The sequence below is a fragment of the Topomyia yanbarensis genome, chromosome 1, assembly GCF_030247195.1.
Source record: "Topomyia yanbarensis strain Yona2022 chromosome 1, ASM3024719v1, whole genome shotgun sequence".
Classification (NCBI taxonomy): domain Eukaryota; kingdom Metazoa; phylum Arthropoda; class Insecta; order Diptera; family Culicidae; genus Topomyia; species Topomyia yanbarensis.
In genome coordinates, this window is record NC_080670.1 from 61,145,268 (window position 1) to 61,172,930 (window position 27,663).

Here is a 27,663-nt window from a genome sequence, read left to right on the forward strand (position 1 = left end):
GTCAAACGAATGGATTTATTTTGTTACGATTGACAAGAATATAACAAATCACGACATAACAGATTTATTCATTCACTATTACAGCTTGGCGCACAACGAGTTTCTTAGGAGTTAAGCTGCAAAAATCAGATTGATAATTCATCAATGTTACGAATGACGCACTGCTTTCATTTCTACACAGATGAATATGGGCGATGTTTTAATAAAAAAATCTGCTTTTCTAGCTCTCAAACCAGAATTGATCTACTGTTGATGCAATCACCGTGGTCTTGTCAATGACATGGAGCCTTTGCAAAATGCGGGGCACCGCCATGTACTACGCGGTACAGTGCCGTACAAACGCTAACGACCAGTACTATCGGTATGAATGCGAGATAATGGAGGGTTTGAAGTATCTTTTCAAAGGCACGGCATGGATTTGGATAGCTGCTGGTAATCTGCGAAAATTTACAGATTTCTGCTTACAATATAAAAAAGTCCCGGACCGTTAATAGGACCCATTAGAAATTAAATCGAACGATCTACAATTTCATGTGCTGGCTGTCGTGACTTGAGGATCGTACAATCAAATTTGAACAGTGCGATCACTCTGCGATGCTTAACCGATAAAGTATCATCCAATTCTTTAGTTTAGTACTTCTGTATCATATAACATCGGAGAATGCCTTTCCAGCGTTTCAAGTGAACTTGAAAATATGTTGCAACAGACCCTACGTGAAATACTTCAAGTCAGACGAATTGAAACCTTTCAAGTTATCACATGTTTTACCGGTTACTTCGAATAATTATTAAATCTTGTGCACCCAATTTGGAAAAATACCAGTTTGATCAACAGTAACGTGAAACGTCCAATTAAAACAGGGCGAGAGGTCTTGCTATACTATATGTAGGTCTTACAATGCTTTACTAATCCGTGTCTTCCTAAAAATCCCGTGCAATGTAAACTTTTTAGTCCTAATGGTACAACTGACACAATGACAAAAGAAAAGCAACGAAGCTGAAGAAAGAAATCTTACTAGATAACCAGTGTTTTGGTTGTTCCTTGGCATATCTGCCATTGAGAAGAATGTTGCTTCAGTTCCAAAGTGGATGATATTACCCGCTTAAATATAACTTCTATGTCCGTCTTATAAAGGCACCTCTTAATTGAACATTTTGAAAATGAAGCACTTTTTGCAATTTAATAACGATTTCAATTAACCCTTACGGAAGTCGCGCTTATGGCTCACTGAACGAGCAGCCGCTGGTGCCCTAAGACGAGTTCATTAGATTTTCACAGCAGCGTGCACTCAGTGCACCAGCGCGACTGCTGGAAGGTTAAAATGAGATTCAAAATTTTATTAACAGTAACAATTTCAAGGGGGTATTTTCCAAAAATAGTATGATCCTGTCTAGCTACTACATATGGCTACTGATAGTACCAGCAAAGTTTACCATGTAGTAGTAGCTTGGCTTTTATTTGTGGAATTTGATTTATGGAATCTAACTTGCTCGGTGGTTCTCGTTTGATTGTCTCGGAATGAGGAGAAAAATTGCCAATAAGTCCACTGTTTTCGTCCATGCGCTTGTTCTCCACATGCCAACTCGGCTTTTCCAAATTCCAAGGATTAAACTCCCCACCAGCTAGAATTACTAAAAAGCTGAATTATTTAGAATCCAGAAGGCGTAATTGATCGGATATTAGTTACTCTCAACCGACAGTATCGGCAGTTTTGGCTCCACAAATTCGCTATTTCGGACTGCTTGGAAATTAGCACCTTATCCGCCCCGTCTGGGTGCAGAAACTACAATCGACAAGTAGAAAAAGGTTTGAAGTAGCCTTTTAATAATTCTACTTGCGTTTCCACGTGATACATCTGCGCTCATCTCTGCTGAATTCAAGATGTTCACCATCCGGATCCCAGCTGACCTAATTTACATAGCTGGATGACCCTGCAGCATCTGAACCTTCGAGATCACTGTTGAAAATAGGCAAGTTATAATCGGCACCTGCCATACAAAGAATTACTACCTACTTTAGGTATCACTGCTACCGATGTCTCCGGTACAATGCTATCGCATGATAGCGGCTTTCGTGGTGGACCAGCTCCAGCTGGATCCATTCAAAGCAAAGCAATTCACTTTTCTCCTGAAGTTAGAATGATTTTATTTTAATTCTATTTCGCTACGTGGTATATAAAAATGTTACCGAGCACATACAAAATTAACGACAAAAACGTAAACAAATGTCGAAAAAATGATACAAGCACGACCTGCTCGGATTAGATATATCAAAACGCGTTGCCATTTCTTATTATTTTTCAGGATTTGCCACTTGTCAAGCGAAATTCGTGCATAGGGTTCTTTAAATCTAGTTTTCGGTGAGTCAAAAAATGATGACCATTTTGTATGGGACCTTGGGGTATTTAATTTGTATTTGGTTTTAGTAAAGCATAGCATAGCATATACGATTGCACAAATTGTGGGTGGCTGTACAATGATCAGCTAATATTTACCAAGATATCCACCATATCGTGCCACAAGAAAAAAAAACATTTGGGATTAACGTTTTTCTTCATAGTGGAACATGCATCACAATGTACACCTGGTCACGTTCTGCACGGTAAAAAATTGACACGTTTAATCCAAATGATAATGCACTTGAATCATATTGTCTTCTATCACTACCAAACGAAGTAATTTAGTTTTGATTTTCTAATGATTCACAATCCGCATCGATGTGATCTAGCCTTTGAAAACTATTTAATGGAATCCACCTTTACATTGATGGGCCCTATTCTCACAGTCACGTCACTTGGTGACTAGAAGGAAATTTCCTTCTAATCACTAGGTGACATGACTGTGAGAATAGAGCCCGATATGTATATCTGTTAAATTCGCACCACTGTACAGATCTATTGATCTTGAATAGATTCTTCTTTCTTCAAGTTGTCAAAAGTACCAGCACGATAATATCTCTAATAAATAAAAACAAATGTTCACAAATCAGAGCGAAAAGTGGAGAACCGACATTCGCTGATTATTCTAGAGCGTGAGTATTATACGGTTTTATTGTTGTCAATTTTATTTTGCCTTTATTTTCAAATTACGGAATATATAGATAAATCGTAAGGGACATTATTCAATACACGATCACTCAACAGCAATGGGCAAAGCATTCCAAATTGAAGGGATTTGCTGTTGGTTTCGTAGTGCTTGGATATGATCTATTCCAATGGATTGGCACATCGTATGTTTGGCAAGTAGTGCGAATCAACAGTAAATCACTTTACATCAACGTGACGGTTTTTTACCATGTAACAATCGTCGAGGAAGGGAAGGAATGTTAGTTCTTGCGACAGTGCAGGAAACCCATACTACTTTTATAGATGTTTCAGGAATAGGAGTTTGTGTTAGTAGGGCAGGTTATTTATGAGGATCTTATTCAACAACATTTCAGTGCAAAATGGATGTAACTTACCTAATTTATCCCGTATTCACAATAAGAAAATTATTTGGATAAAATATATAAACATTGAAAAAATAACATTAAACAGTGTAACCTGCTCTCAATTAATTAGGGTGCAAGAATTCCCCAGTATCATCAGATGGCGCTATAAATGACTAGTTGATGCAGTTGAAAGTCACGTCAGAGCGGTTCGGCATTCAGGTTAAATTGTTTAATTTTAGTAAAAACCAAAAATTCCTGCTGAATTTTCATTCTAGACCACTCTGCATTGATGTGCCCAATTGAGTTTTAAGTTAAGTTAAAACTTTTAACCCTTTCCCACTTATGATGCCGGTAGAGCACCATAACTTTAAACAGCTGTAACGTTTCGTTTCCAACGGATTTGTTCACAAAACTATGCTTAATTACTGGAACTATCACCTTTCATTTGAGCAGTCACAATTGTTAGTATTATCAATAGCTGAAGTTATTGCAATTGATTTGATTGGATTATGTTGAAGCAGTGCTGACAAAGACAGTTTCAGGTAAAAGGTGAAAAATTACGTTTTGATGTAACTTTGTAGTCTTGCAATATTATTGAAACTGGTAAAGCCTATCAATTTAGACTGTCTCCGACTATTTTTTTTCACGCATTTAGAGTATTTTACAGATTCTAGGAGAATTGTATTGAACGTTTGAATGTAAAAATTGAGCAGCTTGTAGCACTGTAAAAGAAGCACATATCTTGATCAAAGGTTTTTCATGTTTCACGACCCCCATTGACTTATTTGACGTCTAGGACACCAACACAGTTGCAATGTGTATAGACAACATACATATAAAGCTATGTTTTGAATTCGCCATCTGATTTAACCTCATTTGGCAAAAAAACTACCCGATTTAACCTCAATCTCGCACTAACACAACTCCACATAGATTAGTCAATAGATGTAAGGACAAATACTTTTGGAACCCTGTATACGGTAAACAAAGTTGGCCAAGAGTTAAAGCGTCGTAGTACGCAAGGTTGAATCCGGGCGTATTTTTGCAATATAAATAAAATTGAATTAAGTAAATAATTAATGCGATTATTATTTAGGTAATATATAAATATATATTTACCGCTAAATACCTAAATGTGTAAATATAAATTTATATTTTACATTAAATTATGTGATTGAAAGGCGGTGGGAGAAATGTGAAAATCATTAAATAATAATTAAATAATTCAACAATACACCGCGTAGCTTTATATTTAATCTACGAAAATTAAAATCGGATGAAAAAAATATGCAAAAATACAAAAACCCTCGATCGATGTAGAAAAATAAATCGTACTACTAACAAAAAATTACTAGTAGCACACAATATTTCCATCAATGTACAAACAAATAATTCGTCCCCTATAAAAATATCCTTACTATATACAGAAACATTTTGTGAAAATACGAAACACCTCGTTTTATCAGCTTAGCTTAGCTTAGTTGACCGCCCGTGGGTTTCCCGTGATTGTTAAAATTGCATATTGAACCAATTGGTCCGTGTTAAGCCAGACTGGAGTAAGTGACATTGCATTGATTTCGAGAAAAACGAGTTTAAAATTAAAATCGCAACATCCTTTACCTTCCTGTCAGCTTCAGGGGGAGGGCTACCGACAAGCTACGTCATGGCCAGGAGGATGTTTAGAAGTTTGTGACGTAATGCTACGATGGGGAAGGGGGGCCTATTTTTAGGACTAAAGAAAAATAATACATACTCCAAACAGCCGGCAGATAGCAGAGTGAGTTATTAATGATAGCGCGTGCTTGATTTTCCGGTCGATAGACCTTTGCACGTGACAAGTAGGCATGTTGTATGAAAGTAGTTTCAATGAAATACCTCGTTTTATTCACGAAAAATACACTCGTCATCAACAACTTTCGTGTAACGCGCACCAAACAATATGCAAAACTACAAAAAAATTCGTTCATCATGTTGCCATTTTTTCAGTTTGTAAAATGAACGAAACTAAACTATAATACACGAAAATATCCCAGTACAGAAAACGACGAATAAAGTCGCGCATTGCATGATAATTGATCATCCTTGTTCAACTCAAGAAATTACCTGTTGTAATGCGTGGCGAATTTGTCTCTGAGAAGATTACAAATGTTACCGAGCAACGAAACAACCCAACCGAAGCCTCAACCAACAAACAGTGACCAAAACCAGGGTCTGTACGCTGTACCGGTCTTGAACGACGATGAAACCCATGCGAAACTGATTTCAAACAAAATCGCGGAAATAAACTCAACAAGGTTGCTTCTCGCGACCAAAGAGAATAGGGAAAGAGACGAATAGTGTGAAGCCAAAAATACCTTATTGAGCAGACCAATCGTGCAATGTAAATAAACATTACTCATGCCTGAGTTGGAGGAGATAAGTATTGTACTTCTATCAAAAAAGAAATTTGAATTTTCGTCAGAATTTAGCTCAATCGTGATTGTAAGGTGCATTCTAGAGTATATGTATGAGTAAAAATAAGCTTTAGAATTATTTCATCTCTTTGTTTCAAAATGCACATCGTTTGATAAACAAATCCATCGATCGACATACGGTTTGTTTTCAAAATATAATAGGAGTCATTTAAAGTGCTGCCTGTAGAAGCGGTTGCCAAAATTCTAGTGTTGAAATCATCATAAAGGGAGTGTTGCCGTTTTGACTGATTTTCACTCTTCGTCTCTTTCACTATTCTCTTTGCTCGCGACTTGTTTTGTCCAACACTGTATTTGGGATCAAACGAAGGTTATTTAACGTAGACCAATGCATTGGTCTTTATTCTATCTCTCTTCAGTAAAAAGTTAGTAATGACTACCTCTATTGCATGAATTGTGGAATTTAAATGTTTTAAAATATACTATTTTTTACATTCAACCATTCTTTCGCAAACAAAAGTTATGTTGACTTCCATATAGTGTTTAACTCCGCGCAAACCTGACTCAGATATAACTTCGTAAGAAGTTTAAAAACTTTTCCTACAAAACTGGATTGACAAAATTGTGCGAAATTAATTTATCTTTGTTATTTTCACTTGCAGTGATGATGTGACGCATACAGTGCCAACTAGCGGCGAAAATGCGAGCTAGTGGGTTTTCTCCATTTAAATTCTTGAAAAATGTATTGAATATATTGAATTGTCAATTGTCTCCTAATAAAAATATGACATAGCCCGGGCCCCGTGGTGGTGGAGGAACGCTACGTGGGAAGCTGAGCTGCAAGCAACCGGGCGGGTCATAGGTGGTGGATAATGCTTAATCGCGATAGCAACTAGTTGTGATTCGCGACCCGAACCAGCAGCGGGGGCTGACTGCGGGTGTGGTAGGACGAGGTAGTGGGCCCTATACGTCCTAGGCCTAAATACCACATGCCCTAAAGCAGCCCTGACAAGGCGAGCCAGTGCCGCCTTTAAATAAGCGCTTAGCCCAAATCCCTCTCCTCCCGTTATCCTTCCTTCCTTCCTTCCTTCTGCGGCTGTTCGCCCATCTAAATATGGAAGCTGTTCTTCAATGTCAGCTTCTTTCACCGAACAGCCTAGATAAGCCATGTAGTGTCGGTAGTGGTTGTTTCAACCGGCTAAGAATTACACTACGGACTACCTGTTTCAGTGGTAAAAATCTACCAAACAGGGAACCCCAATTCCATAGTGTCATGCGACCCGTGCTATGGGTAAAATTGTTGAGGGGGTTTAAAACATTCTCAATGGCGAACGGAGCCTGGGAAGAGTCGGGCGAACTCCCCAGTACGCTGCATTACGCAGCGGAACGTTCACTCTACACACCGATTTTTTTCACCGATGATCCACTTAATTTTGCCGAATTTTTGTTGGCTGGGGGTTTGCAGAGACTCTCGGCTGATGGTAGTTCGGTGAAGTTTTGTTGAGTCTCGATTATCAAATTTCGATGTGTACAGATGAACCTGCCCAGAGGCCGTGTGGTATCCGGCCTAGAATTGAGCCACTGGAGTCCTGCTGCCATGTCGTAGGAGGCGACTGAAAGTAGGAGACCCTAAGTCAAGGTGTAGTTCCGTGCCGAGGACTTAATGATTGGAGGGTCTAAAATATGCCAGTCGCGCACGGAGCATTTTGGGTTTTGCCCTTGCTGTGTTATGCGAATCTCTGACACAGTGGACCATTATTTTCTTCGCAAATCGTGGGAATAAAATGATCATGTCCCATTTAAACCTGATATGGCTCGCTAAATGCGTTAACATCCCAACTCGCTTGGTGTCCTCTAGTTGTTGTGCAATTTGTGTTGGAGATGAAATGTACAGTTCTCTAATCAACAATGGTTAGAATAGCACAAGTCAATCTCCAACATAAACGTACAGCAACTATGAATTTATCTCGACTCATGCAGGAAGGTAAAGCTTCCATAGCATTGGTTCAAGAACCGTATTTCCATAAAGGAAACTTCTATTTTGGAAAGTTACTTAACACTGCCTTCATTGCTTACAACAAGACAGGCATGACTAACCCACGTGAAATGCCTCGTGCTTGCATTCTTGCAAATAAGGCTATTGACGCGTGTCTCATATCGGAGCTCACAGCTCGCGATATCTGTGTTGTCACAGTTACATTGACTGTCGGAAACGTAGACAAAATATATATATATTGTTCAGCATCCCTACCGCATAACGAATCATCTCCTTCTGATGATTTCAAAAGCGTTGTATCATATTGTAGCAGAAATGGGCTTCCGCTCATTATCGGCAGTGATGCGAATGCTCATCACATCATTTGGGGCAGCTCAGACATCAATCTGAGAGGCTCTGTACTGATGGAGTACATAAGTAGTACAAATCTCCATATTCTGAATGTGGGAAACCGACCAACTTTTGCGAGGTCTGGGAGGGAGGAGGTGTTAGACATAACACTTTGCTCTGATAGAATTTTGCATGAACTGGGAAATTGGCAGGTTCCAAATGAAACTGAACCGTCTCTATCCGATCATAAATATATATTTTTCGAGCATTTTGATGTCACCTTCAATGTGGTGACATATCGTAATCCTAAGTCTACAAACTGGGACCTCTTTTTGGAAAACTTAGCGACTAAATTTCATGGATATTTTCCAACAATTAGTCAACTAGACGACTTAGATGACGTCGTGGATACGACAAACTCATTCATATTAGCATCCTACGAAGAAGCTTGTCCACTTCGTACTGTTAAATCGACTAGGGGAACCCCTTGGTGGAGGGCTGAGCTTGATAGAATGAAGAAAGTTATGAGAAGAGCTTGGAACCGGCGTCAGCGTGATGACTCCAGGGCTTTCAGGTCAGCTCGTAGTGCATATAAGAAATGTCTTAGATCTGCAGAACGGGCTGGCTGGCAAAGCCTATGCACTAATGTCTCTAGTCTGAACGAGGCTAGCAGATTAAATAAAATTCTCTCCAAATCGAATGATTTTCAGATGAACTCCTTGAAAACCAGAGATGGTGTTTATGTGACAGACGAAAAAGATGTTCTTAATTGTCTCTTCGACACACACTTTCCAGGTTGTATCGATCCGGAGTTGATCAATGTTCACAGATCTCATTCTGGTGATTCGGACTCGTGGGCGTTAGCACGCACATTGGTTTCCACTGAATCGGTCAAGTGGGCAGTTGACAGCTTTGCTCCATACAAATCACCCGGAAAAGATGGAATACTTCCCGTGCTACTGCAAAAGGGATTTGATATTCTTAAACATGTCTTGAAAAAGATTTTGCTTTCCAGTCTTGCTACCGGGTATATCCCGAAAGCATGGCGAGAAATAACTGTTAGATTTATTCCCAAAGGGGGGCGCTCAAGCTATGAAGAAGCCAAGAGTTTTAGGCCTATCAGCTTAAGTTCTTTTCTTCTGAAAGCTTTGGAACGGATAATCGATCATCACATCAGGAACGTTAGTTTAGTTGAATATCCTCTGCACAAAATGCAACATGCATATCAGTGTGGAAAATCCACGATTACTCTGCTTCACGATGTTGTTTACAACATTGAGAAAGCCTTCTCGCTCAAGCAATCTAGCTTGGGTGTATTCCTAGATATTGAGGGTGCTTTTGACAATGTGTCCTTCCAGTCTATTCTGGAAGCGACGCGCGGTCATGGGATACCTGCATGTATCTCAGGTTGGATAAACGCAATGCTTAGTAACCGCATACTTAGCTCGTCACTGCGACAGGCTGAGATACGGAAGTTGAGTATTTGCGGTTGTCCTCAGGGCGGCGTTCTGTCACCTTTGTTATGGAACTTAGTAGCTGACGGCTTGTTGAAGAAACTCAATGAGCTTGGATTTCCAACCTACGGGTTTGCTGACGATTACCAAATACTAATTACTGGATTTTGCATCGGAACAATCTTTGACTTGATGCAACAGGCATTAAGAGCTGTCGAACAGTGGTGTCGACAAGTTAAACTATCAGTTAACCCAAGCAAAACTTCAATGGTTCTTTTCACGAAGAAGCGAATAACAACCGGGGTTCGTCCCTTGCAGTTCTTTGATTCTGAGCTGCTGTGTGCAGATCAAGTCAAATACGTTGGAGTCATATTGGATTCCAAACTGAATTGGTCTGCTCACATTGAGTTCAGAGTCAAGAAAGCGTGCATGGCCTTCGGGCAGTGCAGACGAACTTTTGGAAAGACCTGGGGTCTCAAACCTAAATACATCTATTGGATTTACACGACAATTGTACGTCCAATACTGTCATACGGATGCCTTGTGTGGTGGCAGAGGGGAGAGGTGGTGACAGTCCAGTCAAAGCTAAACCATCTGCAAAGAATGGCGCTCATGGCGTTGACTGGTGCTTTCACCACGACTCCGACTGCTGCTCTTGAGGCACTTCTAAATATCAAACCATTACACATACACTTAAAACAAGAAGCACTATCATGTGCATACAGACTGCAGGTTACTGGGCTTTGGAACAGTAATCATGTTGATCTTGCTACCAGTCATACACGATTGTGGTCACAAATAATTACATGGGGTGAAGATATTCTTGCTCCCAGCGATATTACACTCACTTGTAGTTTTCCTTACAGGACATTCCATGTTAAGATTCCCTCTCGAGAGGAGTGGTTGTCTGGCTTTATGGAAAGACAACAACAAACGCAAGTGGTTTGTTACACTGACGGTTCTCTGATGGAGGGACGTGCTGGTGCTGGTGTCTACTGTCGTGAAATGAGACTGGAACAATCTCACTCACTAGGTAGATACTGTACTGTATTCCAAGCAGAAATCTTTGCGATTATGTGCGGGGTGCAATCGGCCCTTCAACTGAGTTTGTCCGGCAGAGTTATAAACTTCTGCTCCGATAGTCAGGCTGCAATCAAGGCCCTTAGCTCAGACAAATCCCGGTCCAAGCTAGTGATCGCGTGCCGAACCCAAATCGAAGAACTAAGCATTGTCAACACTATCTACCTTGTCTGGGTGCCCGGACATTGCGGTATTACTGGAAATGAATGGGCTGACGAATTGGCCAGGGCAGGTTCAGCGATTGACTTCGTTGGTCCTGAGCCCGCGCTGCCAATTTCGACAAGTTGGATAAGGGAAAAAATACGGTCCTGGGCTTCGTCCGAGCACCGCAATTATTGGAGAAATCTACAAACGTGTCGCCAAACAAAGGCGTTTCTAGAACAACCATGCCCAGTGGTTTCGAAAAATCTCTTACATTTTTCGAAGCTCCACTGCGGCATGCTGACCAGGGCTTTAACCGGCCAATGCAAACTCAATTATCACATGGCAACTATTCAGCGCGCTGAGTCTTTTTCATGTGATCTTTGTGAATCCGACTACGGAACTTCATATCATCTGATATGCAACTGCCCTGCGCTAGCGCAATTGCGATTACGAGTCTTCAGCCGTCCTTATATAGACGAAACCATGTTTGGTCGACTGAAACTCAGAGACATACTAAAGTTTCTTATCCAATGTGGTAAAGAGCTTTAGGCTTATTCGCAGGCAAGTTGAACTACTTGTGAGTTTAATTTACCTGTTGTTTATTTTTTGTTTTGTGCTGTTTTTCCCACCCTTCCAAGTCTACTTCCCCACACCTCCTTGTCCTTTCCTTCCGCTCAGGAAATGATGAAAACACACGGCAAGGCACAAATCCCCGACTATGTACGGGGAACGTGCCATTTGAGCCAATATATTCTGATTCCTGAACTTCGTAAGAAGTTTAAAAACTTTTCCTACAAAACTGGATTGACAAAATTGTGCGAAATTAATTTATCTTTGTTATTTTCACTTGCAGTGATGATGTGACGCATACAGTGCCAACTAGCGGCGAAAATGCGAGCTAGTGGGTTTTCTCCATGTAAATTGCTGAAAAATGTATTGAATATATTGAATTGTCAATTGTCTCCTAATAAAAATATGACATCGCACAGACTTAAATAACTATAATCTCTCTTGAGGGGGTCTTCTACTCGCGAGGCCTAAAATTGAGCAATTTGTTGGGAATAAATTGTAAAGCACTCAATGGCTTTAGAAACTTTTTTTTAATTTGGAGATCCATGTTTTGATTTTTCAATTTTACTTTTGAAACGAAAAGAAAAATCTCTCGCGACCTTAAAACTTCATTGATGACATTGATGTTGAAACTGCATGGGTCCCGCTTAAGTAAAGTTGTGGCAAAATGGATAATCTGTAATGAGAAAACTCATATTTTTTATATTATGGTTACGTTGGCTATGTTTAGACGAGAGGGATTTCTTTTATTTTATAATTTGTACAAGTTATGTAACGAATTGTGAAAATTTTCAATATTTCAGATATTTTTTGGTCTATTAGGGGCCGTAATAATGGAACAAATTGACATTTTGCAAATCCCTCTCTACCCTCTGAACAATTGGAGAAAAAAATATTGGAATCGGACCAGAACTTCTATGAAAAGTCTTACTTGACCACTTAAAAAGCACTATTTTCGGGAAAACGCGTTTAAAGATAAAGTACGGTATATAACTCGATTGTAATACCCGAGGGGCAATTCACTCCCCATTCAAAGTGAAACGAGAAATGCTTCAATACACCTTAATACATTTAATACGCCGAAAATACACTAATGCACTAAAATACGTTACTTCTGGAAGAATTTTTCAATACATCGATAATACGTCGAAAATAAGCTAATACACAAAAATACGTTAGTACCGGAAATATTTTTCAATGCGTCGATAACAATTCAATTCGTCAAGTAATACACTGTTGATACAAGCCATACAAATATTACATTAATTTCATGCCAAATGAAACAAATCTATCTATCTATCTATCTATCTATCTATCTATCTATCTATCTATCTTTTTTTTTTTTTTTTTTTTTTTTTTTTTTTTTTTTTGAGAGCAGTAAAAAAATTTTCAGAAAAACCCTGAGTGAGGAAAAATGTACAAAAACCCCATTGTCAGGGAACGGGTTTGGGCTGCCATCACCCGACCCGCTAAAAACCACTGCTCTTGCCCAGAACCTGATTCCTCCCCGGCACTACCTTACGGCATTACTTCGGGGAGGGGTTTTTATGTGCATAGCACGCACTCTAATTCAACTACTTCCTAGTTCGTTTCTTCCGTAGGGTTACAGCCCCACTCCTCTACACACCTCCAATTCTCTACCATCCACACAGACTGGCAAGCTCTGCATGGCAGTCGGAAAGCTGGCTGTGAGTCGAGGCTTAGTACTCCTCCCCTACGAGTACAGTCTGAGCGGCAAACTTCTGACTGTCTAATTCACTGAGCCCTGCGGCTCGCTTGTGCCGGTTAGCACCGCAACTCCCTTCTCGCACCATTCAACGCCGTTTACTCTTTGAGCACCAGACTTGTTCGCGAACTACTCGGTCTAGTCCCCGACGATGGACCTAGCCTACTCCGACGGAGAATTCCCCGGCGAGAGAAGTTCTCCCGAAACCGAGCCAACCAACCAGATGTCGAGGTCAGTTCGGCGATTCCGGTGGAGCAGAGCGTCCGGTTCGCTGATGCCCCGACGACCTGCGACTGGTGGTATTTCGTCGCGGTCTACTCAGCCTAGTCCCCGGCGGTGGATCTAGCTTACGCCGACGGAGAGTTCCCCGGCGAAGGAGGCTCCCCCGGTACCGATTCTTCTTTTGTTTTAGCACCACAATTTCATGAGCTCTTTGGCTTCCTCTCGTTCCGTTTCGCCCGATCTACTCGATCTAGTCCCCGGCGGTGGATCTAGCCTACTCAACGGGCCATACAGTAGGTGCTGAGGTCTATCCGGCGATTCCGGTTGGAGCGTAACTTCCGGTTCACCGGCGCCCCAACGACCCACTGCTAGCTCTGCGACGCGGTCTACTCGGTCCAATCCCCGGCGGTGGATATAGCCTACTCACGAGCTACCCGGAAGGATGTCGAGGTCGGTTCAGCGATTCCGGTGAAGCTTGACGTCCGGTTCCCAGGCGCCCCGACGACCCAACTCGGTGCTACATCACGCACTACTCAACTGGTCCCCGGCGGTGGACCTAGTCTACACAGTTGGAGAGTTCCCCGGCGGCGGAATTTCTCTCGAAACCCGATTTGCGGTTTCTTGTTGGTCTCTACGCCACTTCCTCTGCAACTCGGAGAGTATGCTCGAGACCACTCTGTTGACAGCGTCCCAGGTATGTTCGTCACGGCACATCTCTTCGACGATATTGTCCGCTGTCATACCAGGTATACCCCTACGAACTTCTTCGAATCTAGGGCATTCGAAGACCACGTGTTCCGGTGTCTCCTGCACGGTCGCACAACCCGGGCAAAGGGGTGACGAAGCATGTCCAAACCGATGCAAGTACTTCCGGAAGCATCCGTGCCCGGACAAAAACTGCGTCAAATGGAAGTTCACCTCTCCATGCTTCCTATGTACCCAGGCCGATACATTTGGGATGAGTCGGTGGGTCCACCTTCCTTTCTCCGCGTTGTCCCACTCCTGTTGCCATTTAGCCAACGAGTCCGCTCGAACCTGTCTCCTAGCGTTACGTGCATTTCTCCGCTGATAGCATTCCACGTCCTCCGCCAGGGTAATGCAGATGGGGATCATCCCGGCGATAACGCATACTGCCTCCGACGATATTGTTCTGTAGGCACTCGCGACTCGTACGGCCATCAGTCGGAATGTCCTGTTTAGCTTTTCACGGTTCCGCTTGGTTTTCAGCGCAGCACTCCAGGCAGGAACCCCATATCGGAGTATCGATGACGAAACAGTAGATAGCAGACGTCTCGTGCTGCTTCTCGGACCGCCGACGTTTGGCATGATTCTCGCTATTGCGTTCGTTGCCTTCGCCGACTTTCCACAGGCGTAATCAACGTGGTTGTTGAAGCTCAACCGGTCGTCGATTATAACTCCCAATTGCTTCAATGCACGTTTCGATGCAATCACGTGCCCTCCGACGTCGATCTGCATCCGTTGGACCGATCTGCAGTTACTGACCAACAACACCTCCGTCTTGTGGCGAGCTATTTGCAGCTTAACCCCGTTCATCCAGCTCTCGATCGCGTCTATTGTCTCCGTCACCGACACCTCCACTTCTTCAAGTGTCTCACCCATCACCGTTAGTGACACGTCGTCCGCGAAACCTACGATTTTCACTTTCCTAGGCAGCTGCAGCGTTAACACCCCATCGTACATCCCGTTCCAAAGGGTTGGACCGAGAATGGAGCCCTGAGGAACGCCCGCTGTGACACGCAATGACTTCTGTCCTTCGCTCGTCTCGTACAGTAGCACTCTGCTCTGAAAGTAGCTCTTCAGGATCTGGCACAGATAGTCGGGAACCCTCATTCTATGCAGCGCTGCAGCGATGGCTTCCCAGCTGGCACTGTTGAACGCGTTCTTCACATCTATCGTGACCACAGCGCAGTATCGATCTCCTCTTCGCTTCTGTTTAGATGACTTCTCGGCACTCTCGAGCACTATCCGAATTGCATCCACTGTCGATGCTCCTTTGCGGAAACCAAACTGCATCTTGGACAGTCCGCGCTCACCTTCCGTGAATTTCGTCAACCTGTTAAGAATGATCCTTTCCAGGAGTTTTCCGAGTGTATCCAGCAGGCATATGGGTCTGTACGAGGTCGGGTCGCCAGGTGGCTTCCCTGGCTTCGGCAGCAACACCAGCTTCTGGACCTTCCACATTTCGGGGAAGTTGCCTTCATTTAGGCACTTCTGCATCACTATCCTGAACATGTCCGGATATGCCAGGATCGCAGCTTTCAGTACCACGTTTGGTATTCCATCCGGACCAGGGGCTTTCTTTGGTTTTAGGCGCTTCGATGCTTCTACTAGCTCGTCGTTAGTCACTTGCCGTTCCATGTTTGTTCCTTCTTCCTCGCCGTGCGGTGACGGTGGCCATATAGTTGGATCGTGCTTCGGGAAAAGACCCTCGACGATTATCTTCAGCTTGCTCGGACACATTTCGACTGGCGTCGTTGGACCCTTCATTTTCGCCATCACGACTCGGTATGCGTCACCCCAGGGATTGGCGTCTACTTCTCGGCATAGCTCCTTGTGGCACTCTGACTTGCTAAGTCTGATCTCCCGTTTTAGAGCGGCCCTAGCTTCCCGAAACGATGCCTTATGCTCTTCTCTATCTGGTTCCGACCTTGCTCTTTGGGCCCGCCTTCTGGCTCTGAGACAAGCAGCGCGTAACGTACTAAGCGTCTCGTTCCACCAGTAAGCTGGACGCCGTTTGTTGCGTGGTTCCAGTTTTCGCGGCATTGTGGCGTCACAAGCCGCCACAATCCTTCTTGTTAGGTCAGCCGCATCCACGTTCTCGGTCCCGCCGTTCGGCCGAAGTGCCTCAACAAAGAGGTCTTTGTTGAAGGCTTTCGTCTTCCACTTTCGTTCGCCGGTCACCCTTCTCTGTACTGCCGCGGGGTTCCGTTGGCCGATACGGTAGCGAATCTCCTGGTGGTCACTATGCGTATACGTTTCGCATACTCTCCAATTCATGTTCGCCGTCAATGAGGGACTACAGAATGTGACGTCTATGATGGACTCCCTCCCGTCTCTCCGAAATGTACTAACAGAGCCTTCATTGCACAATCGTACGTCTAACTTCGCTAGAGCTTCCTGCAGGATACACCCTCTTGTGTTGGTTACTCTACTGCCCCATTCCACAGCCCAGGCGTTGAAGTCACCACCAATGACTACCGGCTTCCGATCGATCAACTGCTCGGTTAACTGCTCCAGCATTAGGCTGAACTGCTCTACTGTCCACCTTGGGGGAGCGTAACAGCTACATACGAAGATGCCGTTGATTTTGGCTATCACGAAACCCTCATAGGAACGTTCTACCACTTCTTGGATAGGGAATCTTCCCATTACTTGTATCGCTGCGGTTCCTGATCTATCCGCCACCCAGTTACCGTTATTAGGGGGGACTTGATAAGGCTCTGCGATCAAAGCGACATCGCACATAGTTTCTGTCGTAGACTGCCACAACAGTTGCTGTGCGGTATCACAGTGATTCAGGTTTATCTGGGTCATCTCCATCACCGTTGGCCTGCAGTCGCCTTCTTGTACGCTGGGCATTTAAAGCCACCCGTCTGATGGTCGTTCCCTTCCGCTGGGGTGCAAAGCAAGCACTTCGGCCTCTGCGTGCAGTCTCTCGCAAGATGGCCCGTCTCTCCGCATTTCCAGCACATCCCGGATCTGTCCGGGCCTTTGCAAGCCCCTGCTAAATGTCCAAAGCCTAAACATTTGAAGCATTTCTCTGCTTGTTTGTTTACTCGTGGGGCGGCTCTCAGTAGGCATCTCGACCATCCAACTGTAACCTTACCTACCTCCAGTGCCTTGTCTGCAGCGGTTACCGGTAAACGTATCATCGCTATCTGCGTTCCTCCGTATCCCTTCCTTAACCGGATCGTCATGTGCACCTCGCCCAGTTTGCACTGCTGCTTCATAGCACCTCTCAGCTCGTCTTCCGTCGTTATTTCGTCGAGGTCTTTGCACACGATTACCATCTCCGGGCTTAAGGCTTTAACTTCTGCCTTTCCGCCCATTGATTTAGTTATAGTCTCCTGCAAGGCAGAGCTACTAGTCGTAGTATTCTTCTTAAGCTCGAGGAGCATCTCATTTTTTTGGGTACGCCTGACTCTTAACACGTTTTCCCCCAAATCTTTCAGCTCCGGGTCCTCTCTGACCTTTTTGAGCAGTGCTGCGTACGTAGTCTCGTCATTTGCTTTGACGAGCACGGCTTCTCCTGCTTTGACGAGCACGGCTTCTCCCTTAGGCGCCTTCTGACGAGCCGAGGGTTCTGATTTCCTCTTCTGCTCCCCTTTTCGCTCCTCCTTCTTTTTTTGCTGTTTCCCGCGTTTCTCCTTCCGACCTACAACGGTGCTCCAGCTTTCACCCTGTAAGGTGGCGTCCTTTTCTTCGGCAGCAACAGCATCCTCGAGCGTCTGCCTCTTTGACCCGCCTGGTCTTTCTTCTCCTGGTGAGGATCTTGTCCTCTTTGGAGTTATGGGAACTGGCGTGTTCTCCACTCCAATCTGCCTCTCCTTACCCTGTTTCGGAGGGGCTAGGAGGATAGTAGCCTTAGCCGACGCGGATGCTCGCTCAGCTGAATCTGCCCTCTGCGTTGCCGTATCGTACTCTTTCACGGCAGACAGTAGCGCCTTCCGGATTTTGATGACCATCTCCTTAATGTCTTTGTGGACATTGTTTCTCATGTCCACGAACTTGTGGAGCTCCTCCACCAAGTGCCTCGCTACCACTACCTTTGGCGTTTGTGGGGTGTAGCTCCTTCCGCTCTGCTCCGGCTGTTTTTGTTCTATCTATCTATCTATCTATCTATCTATCTATCTATCTATCTATCTATCTATCTATCTATCTATCTATCTATCTATCTATCTATCTATCTATCTATCTATCTATCTATCTATCTATCTATCTATCTATCTATCTATCTATCTATCTATCTATCTATCTATCTATCTATCTATCTATCTATCTATCTATCTATCTATCTATCTATCTATCTATCTATCTATCTATCTATCTATCTATCTATCTATCTATCTATCTATCTATCTATCTATCTATCTATCTATCTATCTATCTATCTATCTATCTATCTATCTATCTATCTATCTATCTATCTATCTATCTATCTATCTATCTATCTATCTATCTATCTATCTATCTATCTATCTATCTATCTATCTATCTATCTATCTATCTATCTATCTATCTATCTATCTATCTATCTATCTATCTATCTATCTATCTATCTATCTATCTATCTATCTATCTATCTATCTATCTATCTATCTATCTATCTATCTATCTATCTATCTATCTATCTATCTATCTATCTATCTATCTATCTATCTATCTATCTATCTATCTATCTATCTATCTATCTATCTATCTATCTATCTATCTATCTATCTATCTATCTATCTATCTATCTATCTATCTATCTATCTATCTATCTATCTATCTATCTATCTATCTATCTATCTATCTATCTATCTATCTATCTATCTATCTATCTATCTATCTATCTATCTATCTATCTATCTATCTATCTATCTATCTATCTATCTATCTATCTATCTATCTATCTATCTATCTATCTATCTATCTATCTATCTATCTATCTATCTATCTATCTATCTATCTATCTATCTATCTATCTATCTATCTATCTATCTATCTATCTATCTATCTATCTATCTATCTATCTATCTATCTATCTATCTATCTATCTATCTATCTATCTATCTATCTATCTATCTATCTATCTATCTATCTATCTATCTATCTATCTATCTATCTATCTATCTATCTATCTATCTATCTATCTATCTATCTATCTATCTATCTATCTATCTATCTATCTATCTATCTATCTATCTATCTATCTATCTATCTATCTATCTATCTATCTATCTATCTATCTATCTATCTATCTATCTATCTATCTATCTATCTATCTATCTATCTATCTATCTATCTATCTATCTATCTATCTATCTATCTATCTATCTATCTATCTATCTATCTATCTATCTATCTATCTATCTATCTATCTATCTATCTATCTATCTATCTATCTATCTATCTATCTATCTATCTATCTATCTATCTATCTATCTATCTATCTATCTATCTATCTATCTATCTATCTATATCTATCTATCTATCTATATCTATCTATATCTATAAAAGTCAAAGTTTGTATGTATATGATTTATAGACTCCCAAACGGCTTATCCGATATCCGTAAAAATTTATACACAGCAGGTATTTGTTATGGGGCGTGTTTGTGTGCTATTAGTTCTACATTATCTGCCCGCCAGATGGCGCTTTGGAACAAATTGTGTTTTTCTCCTATTTTGTTGAAAATCGCAGCAACGGGTATTAGTATGGGTATTAGCTAGTTCAGTATATTTCTTATTATGACATAGCGTATGTTTTTTTTCAAGCTAGATTGTTTACTTTTCTCGGAATTGGGACTCACAGCAAACGGACTCAGAATCGGTGAATCATTAGAACGACAAGTAGGCAGAAATCAATCAGAATTCTTGTTAGTTTGATTCAGAGGAACAATCCCATAATCTTTAAAGGAAATAAACATCCCGTACATTTGAAAATACTCCCAGGGGACGTGAACATAGGTAAATCCGAAACTTCCTACCAGCATCAGTAGAAAATTTTTGATCAAGAATTCGCTCATTTTATCGACATAAACAATGGTTTAATGTTTACCCTAAGTAGTGAAGCTCTAAAATCTTGCAAGTTCGAAGTTTACATTGCGATGGATCATTTTGTTTAGATATATAGGTTGCATTATAAATCAACACTCGTTGGGGGAATAGAATCAAAACCAGCACTCGATGAATTGAGAATGCAAAACACAAGAATGTACGCAGCTCACCTGGGTTCGATTCCCAACCCCGCACATAAGGTTAGAGATTTTTCCACAAGAGATTACTCTAACCAGAAAAGAGGGCGAATGACACTAAGGTTAAAACCTCTATAATTAAAATAATAAAAAATAATACAAAACACAAGAATCCGAATCACGAGTCGCTTCCAATCAACTTGCAGGAATGAGTTCAGCCATAAGTCCAGTTGGAATTCCGGCTGGATTCTGCCGGAATTCAGGCTCTAGTGACACAACCGAGTCTAGTACAACCAGTAGGAATTTCGGCTGATTTTACTTAGGAGCATCTCAATATTACTGAGAAGCATCTCAATTTTTGAAATAAATTTAGATCATACTGGTGATTAAATATAATACCGCGTTGCTCAAAAATTACCATTGGGTAAGCCTAATTAGAAATTCTAATTCTCTAAATAATAAAATTTGGCATAATGCTTAATTGTTCGTTAATCTTGAAAAATCACTAGTAATTCCATTTGTACTAATTTTATTATTTGCGTTTATTAAATTATTCTACTTGCATTCTACAATAACATTTAAACGTCAAAATTCAGTAACATTCGGTTTCAATTGATTATTCAACAAAAATACAATGCGTGCATACAATTGTACGTTTTAGTACACTAATCCATACGAATTATGAAATAATTCGCCAATACGCATAATCCATTGCATTTCGTGAACAATACACAAATACGTTTTTAATGCGCTAATACGTAAGAATTGTGAAAGAAATAACCAATACTCATCAATACACAAAATACATATCATTTCGTGAAAAATACACAAATACGTCTCTCAATACGTTAGCCTGAATCGAAAATACTAGAGTGAGTCGCCCCTCGGTATAACCTTACTAGTTAAGCACTCACCTTCCTCGTCGTCAAAATGTTCTTGGTTGTCCACATTTTGCTCCCCACACCCACTTTGCGTTCAGAACGAGTTATACGTTCACTGTCGAGTCGAGTAGCAGCTGAAAGATGCTTCAGTCCCCAAGATAATTCCCATCACATCCATAGCTTGTAAGATCGATGAAAAACTTTTGTTGAAGATACTGACTGCCAAATAAGTCACAACATTGACCACCAACTTGCTAGAATTTCTGCATGTATTTTGGCGCTAAGGAACAGATTCCACTATTTAGAGACTCATTGATGTTTTGGCTGTGAGCTCCTAAGCATCTTTCTAATAAATCATTAGATGATGAACTTTCGTAGATCCTGACATGTTCGAAAGTTTCTATGGTTCCGTTTACTTCAGCCTGACGTCACTGGCACCACCTGTCCTCGCCGGGTGAACACTTTGAGTGCTGGGGATTTTCGTTGGATGACTAGCACTGTTCGAGGAAAGCCAAGATTGCATTTCGCATATGTTCTACAGAATTTGAGTTTCTCGGAATCGCCAGTCTATAAAATTTTTTTAGCTGGCCGATTGATTTGTCCGTCCGTTTTTCCCTTTCCTTTCCCACCGATACCTTTGTTTTTTTTCATCACTTTTCGTAATCTTGTCCCCATACGCTTCTCAACATGCCCGACGCATTCTTTCTTCCGTGCGAATCGTCCCGAAAAACAAAAAACCATTCACAGACGCTCACATATACATAAACCGTCAAGAGCGGACCGGTGAATTCTTTAAACAATGATTTTTCCATAGACAAGCGCCATCGTGGTGCGCCGTGCTTATAGTATCTCAGAAACGGATTCGGTTCCCAGAAACATGCCAAAGAATATGATTATCACCAAATCCTTTCTGTGGCGTATTCTCCGATACATTTAGATTGAAATTAAACAAGGAAAAAAAATCGATTTTTTGAAGCCGCGAGAATAGAAGACCCCCTTAAATCTATTTTTAATGTGAACGATTATTTACTAATACCACAATCAAACAGATGATAAGCACTGTTGAAGAGCTGACAGCGAACAGCCAGTGAATTATTTTGACCGGTCATTTGGTCCGTCTTCCCTCGCGCTTTCATTCATGTTGTGATCGCATTCATGTTGCTTATGGTTGCATGATCTTATGTTTCTTGTCCTCACGGGTCGCTATTGTAAATCCGTCCTCTTCGGCATTTGATTGTTTATTGGTGGCGCTGGTTGTTGGTTTGAAGGTTTTCGTTGTTCCTTCGCTGTTGGTAATGGCAGTTACTAAGTACAATCGTTGTTGATTTAGCGTTTGTTATTGCCCGGCCTGCAGTCGCCGATTTAACAACCAGTTGTGGTTTAGCGTACGACGATTGTGTACCGGTGTTGGTCGTAACAGACGGCCAGGTAGGAGGGAATAATAGGCTTTGTCGGGCTCATTCTAACCACACGAATGCCGTTGTGATGACCTGGAAAGAAGTCCTCCAAGTATCTTCCTTAACGGTATCCACTTCTCCGTATTTTGACATGTGTTCTTTGATAACGCTAGCATTAGCACGCGGAGCCAGGTCATGTAGCTTTACTTCAATAGTGTAATTGTCTATATATGCTGCGATGTTGTATAAAACGTTATTATACTCGACGACTTATTTCACGTTGTTCTGCAAAGCAAATGATTCTGCTTATCTAATGTTTTTGAGCATGACGTAGATGGTGGACTTGCACCGCTGTAATTTCTGCTATGTTGAGCTTCATGTTTACCTTCAACAATTACTCTCATTCACTGTTTTTTCTTGTTTCATACACCAGCTAGGAGGAATCAAATTTTGCCTTTGCAAATAGAAAAAATGGCGCATGGGTAAATTTGATTGCTTGCCATGATATTCAGTGGAGTGATTTTTAGATTCTGAACTAAGCAAGATGAGAAACCAGCCGGCGCAGCGGTCTTCATTAGAAGGCAGCTGAAATCTGATCCGCCAGGGCAGCAGACGCAGCGCAAACCTGATGAAATTATTCAGTACACGTTCCATACGATTAACGTGAATAGTGTGATGCAATTCCCAAATGTAACTTCATATATTACAGAACACTGCAACATAGTGTGCGATATATAGATTTCGGACAATAAACATTTTTGAAATTACGAGTGTTACGTTTGAACAGAACTCGATCAACAGGAGCAGATCACAGCAAGTATACGAAAACAATCGGCGGGTGTATTCGTGTGGAAGTGATTGTGTTGCATTACTGAATGTGTACACTCATTCCGTTTCTGTCAAACCAATCCCTGACGCTTTCGATGTCAAATTGCAAAGCACAACAGTCTAGTATAGTTGTTGTAACACGATACATTTTCAGATCATTTGCGTTTAGACAATTCATTGCAGAGGTCGCTCACAAAGAGGACGAGCGATTTGATGTGGAATGGATCTGAGAGTGTAGTTCTTAGCCGCACAATCCTATAGAAATTGGCTTTAAGCAGATACTTTTGGTGGGACTAGGAATCGACTAAGAGGTCTTACCAAGAAAAACAAACGAACCGAAACCTCGTAGTCTGTGATATTCAATAATAATAAGAATGCCAAACCAGTAACTTAAAACAGTAAGACCTAATTATATTACAGTTTGCTTTGACAAAATAAAAATAACACTGGACTTGCAGCATGTTGAAAACTGATTCAAACAAAAAGCCCCTGGCAGCAGATAATTTGACAAAGTCGAGTTTATGTATCGTTATTTCACAAACCGTTCCAGATATCAATTCCGTAATGTTGAGAAAAAATGTACATTTCACGGTACCTATATAAATGTTAACAGTTGTGTTTTTCTGCTGTGGTATTTTAAAATCAATCGAAAATTTATGACACCCGCTTAGGTATAGCGCACAGTAAATTTTTTTTGTGGTTTTCCCAACCAAGTTCAATGTACAACCTAGCTAAATTAGTTTGTAGTTAACGTTTTCTTTTTGGATAATTTGCATATTCATCTTGCGATCTTTTCATTAGGCAATGAATGCTCAGTTTGTGCGGTTGGCTGCTCTAAATCTAGTAACATCTGGTAGTTAAGTATTTGACGGCCTAATAAACAGTAAAGTTCCTGGTTATGTCCATCACATTAGCGAATTTTCGCCATGGCAATAAACTATGTAAACACGCTTCGCTTTTGGCGTATAAATATGCGACTAATGCTAACTTTGCTGCATATTCTTACACACACATACATGGATTAACCGTTTAATATACTTTTGTCGGTTTTTACCTTTTCACATAAAGATAACTTCTGTCTTCTTAATTTGGTGTTTCCTGCATTTAAAACTGATAAATTTAAAACACGATCCCATCTATAGTCGCTGGGGAAGTTGTCTCTTGCATTTCATTTGTTAATGCCGAATAACAACGCTTCCCTCTTCAGTAAGCCCCTCATCCGTGCTCTCAAAAAGTTCGTGCAGAAAAAAACGTTAACAAGCAGCTAGATGGTATACGAACTGGGATATAGCTTAATCCCTCACGTTAATGATCGACTCACGTCCTTTACCGACACCGATCCATTTTACCGGTACGCCCAAAGTGGTTTCAATTAATCGGATGTAGTCCTGGGCCTCTTGAGGGAGTTGGTTGAAATCACGAACGTTTTCGGTCGACTTCAACCAGCCCGGCACTGTAACGTAGTTGACCTCGACCTGTCCGAGATCGGTGATCGAGCCTGGAAAGTAGTCAATCTGCTCACCGTTCAGGTTGTAACTGGAAGTAAAAAAAGGGTAATATGAGAATTTGAAATTTAGAATAGTTTGAGCAACTGTGAAAAAATGAACAAATGTAAAAAAATACGTTACAAATAAAGGGGCGAATGCTGAAGGATCTGCGGAAACAGTGAGATTTTAAGAACTGCAATGTATGCTATTAGTATATTTTTAGGATTCGAGAAATTAATGCGCCGTCATAAAGTACTGTTCGATTAACAACACTCACCTCATAGCGACTTTAATTTCCTTGAGAGTATCCAATATGTCCAACTTGGTGACACATATCGATGTATACCCATTAACCATAGCTGTATATCGCAGAAGTGCGAGATCCAGCCAACCACAACGACGTACTCGTTTTGTGGTTACACCAATCTCCGCGCCTCGCTTCTGTAGAAACGAACCCGTGTCCTGCAAAAATAAGACGATGTAATATACTGAGTTGCGCTAATAAAGAAAAAAAATACATCATGAAGCTCGGTCGGGAAAGGACCATCTCCGACGCGAGTAGTATAAGCCTTGACCACACCAATTACTTCGCCGATGGTTTGCGGTGGTAACCCGAGCCCCGTGAGAACTCCGCCGATACTGCAATTACTGCTGGTCACGTACGGGTAGGTGCCTTGAAAGCGACAAAAATATGGTCAACACATCAAATAACCCCTATTCAAGGGTTGTACAATGTACCAAAGTCAATGTCCAGCATTGCGGCATTGGCACCTTCCACCAACACGCTCTTGCCATCCTTGAGCGACGAATGCAGGAACGATACGGTATCTCGCACAAGTGGACGCAATCGTTCGGCGTAATCTCGATATCTGTGAAAAAATGCGTTGTATATAGTTATGTGATGATTACAAAGTCAACAGAATGCTACATATGCCACCATCGCTTATTTTGAAGCATTATTGAAGCAAACTGCAAAGGCGCCATTACACTGGTCACTTACCTGATCAGTTCAGCAGCAATATCTACTTCAAAATTGGGGAATAGCCTCTTGTACATGTTGACCAGGGCCTCGAATCTAAAATAACGAAAAGTAGTGTTATTGAAACAATCAGTATTAACGTAGCCGGCTTATTTACTTCTCGCTGAATACTTTGTAATCACCCAACAAATCCGACACACGAATACCATTCCTGGTGGCTTTGCTCGAGTAGCATGGGCCAATACCTTTCTTGGTTGTTCCAAGTGATTTTCCTCCCTTTTCAGCTTCTTGCAGTCCATCAACTTGCTGGTGCAGATCGAACACCAAATGAGCACGGTTCGAAATGACCAACCGATCTTGCCAGTCAACCAGACCTTTTGCTTCATTTTTGGCCAACTCCTCGAACAAACCGGGCAGATGTATTACAACGCCGTTGCCTGAAATTGGAACAAATCACAACATACAGCAGTTATAAAGCTACTTGGTTGACAGCTACGATTGGTTGGGGCAATAAGGGTGCAAGTCAGTCCAAGGTCGACGAGAAAAGGAATAATTACTGAGTGGTCCATGCAGACCACACTAACGCGATGGGAGAAGATCAGGGTGTGGGTTGGGGTAGGGTTAGTGAATTTATTTATGCTTGACGAATAATTGCGCTGCAGTATGTGATGAAAAGGTGAATTGAACGGTGCTATTGTTAAGTGTTCAGAAATAAAAATATGTTTCTCCATAAGGTTTGATTCAAATATTTGTATTTTGTGATTATTTGTTGTAAATTTATAACTACTAAAAAGCTCACTTTATCACTGGGATGTTGTCAAGAGCATAAATGTGTGTGTATGATCGCGAAGAGCTAGAGCGTTTGTATGTTAACGTGATTGTCGCATGTGGTAGCGCGTATCCATAATAAAGGTCGCCAAAGTACTAAATTTGATCACAATGTAGTTTAACTAAAGAGAAAATAGTCGTAGCCCATAGTGTTTCTATGTGATATAAAGGCAGTAATACTGCTGTAGTGGAAAACCCCCCGGACAACGTCAAGGTACAGCATCATGCTAAGGGAGAATTATTTCCTTTTACTGCCTGAAAATTTCCTGATATAGTGTGTAGAATAAGGTTCAAACCGACATACTGATTTTTTAACACAAACGCTGGTGAAAAAATGCAGCGCGTCACCATCTTGTGATGTAATTACATGAAAATATTATTATTATTATTTTCGAGAGTTGTCCTACTGTAGCTGTAGAGCCATGTTCTCGGAAGGGCTCACCGTCGGAAATACACACTACAATTGTAGACGAGATAGGCAATGGTGCTCTCTAACACACTGCTTTAGGCCAATTGCAGCGGTCCGTGGTTCTGAATGTAAAATTCATTGTACGGTTCAGGTGTGTGTGGGCGTAGGGACTTCGCGATCGCGTGTATCATCGCAAAGGGCTCGAGCATTTGTACGTTAACGTGCTCGATCGTGTGTGCGTTTGTATGTCGCGTGTACTAACGTGTATGTAATTTTGCGTGTGTAAATTCTGTTTTATAACCGTGTACCTTTCGCATATTCGCGCGTGTACTAGAATGATCGCGCGCGGACCGTGAATCTAATATTTAATTTTTCGTGTACGGCTCAGATGCTAAAAGAAAGTGAACTCTTCCATATCACTAGAGTTCCCAATCATTTCGCCATGGAACGTTTTGCCTAGTGGATACGAGCTTTAATTTTTGGTTGGTCCAACTGAATGCATGGACCTAATTTGGTAGGACCGAGGGTAATGATTTCCGGACGTGGCCGACTCATGATCGCGCGAAAACGGA

General features: G+C 41.7%; 1 protein-coding gene and 1 pseudogene across 1 annotated transcript in view; both read right to left on the reverse strand.

Moving 5' to 3' along the window:
* Nucleotides 1–1,273: 1,273 nt before the first annotated feature.
* LOC131695702 (nucleoporin Nup37-like) lies at nucleotides 1,274–2,510 on the reverse strand (annotated as a pseudogene).
* Nucleotides 2,511–23,774: 21,264 nt separating this feature from the next.
* The window catches only part of LOC131677741 (adenylosuccinate synthetase), a 34,669-nt gene continuing 30,780 nt past the window's right edge, over nucleotides 23,775–27,663 (reverse strand). The window contains exons 3-8 of the mRNA XM_058957761.1: nucleotides 26,012–26,291; nucleotides 25,876–25,950; nucleotides 25,614–25,744; nucleotides 25,394–25,548; nucleotides 25,153–25,337; nucleotides 23,775–24,924 (exon numbers count right to left, since the gene is read on the reverse strand). Of these exons, the coding sequence (XP_058813744.1) occupies nucleotides 24,681–24,924; nucleotides 25,153–25,337; nucleotides 25,394–25,548; nucleotides 25,614–25,744; nucleotides 25,876–25,950; nucleotides 26,012–26,291 (1,070 nt within the window). The 3' untranslated portion in view covers nucleotides 23,775–24,680. The remainder of the gene's footprint in view (nucleotides 24,925–25,152; nucleotides 25,338–25,393; nucleotides 25,549–25,613; nucleotides 25,745–25,875; nucleotides 25,951–26,011; nucleotides 26,292–27,663) is intronic.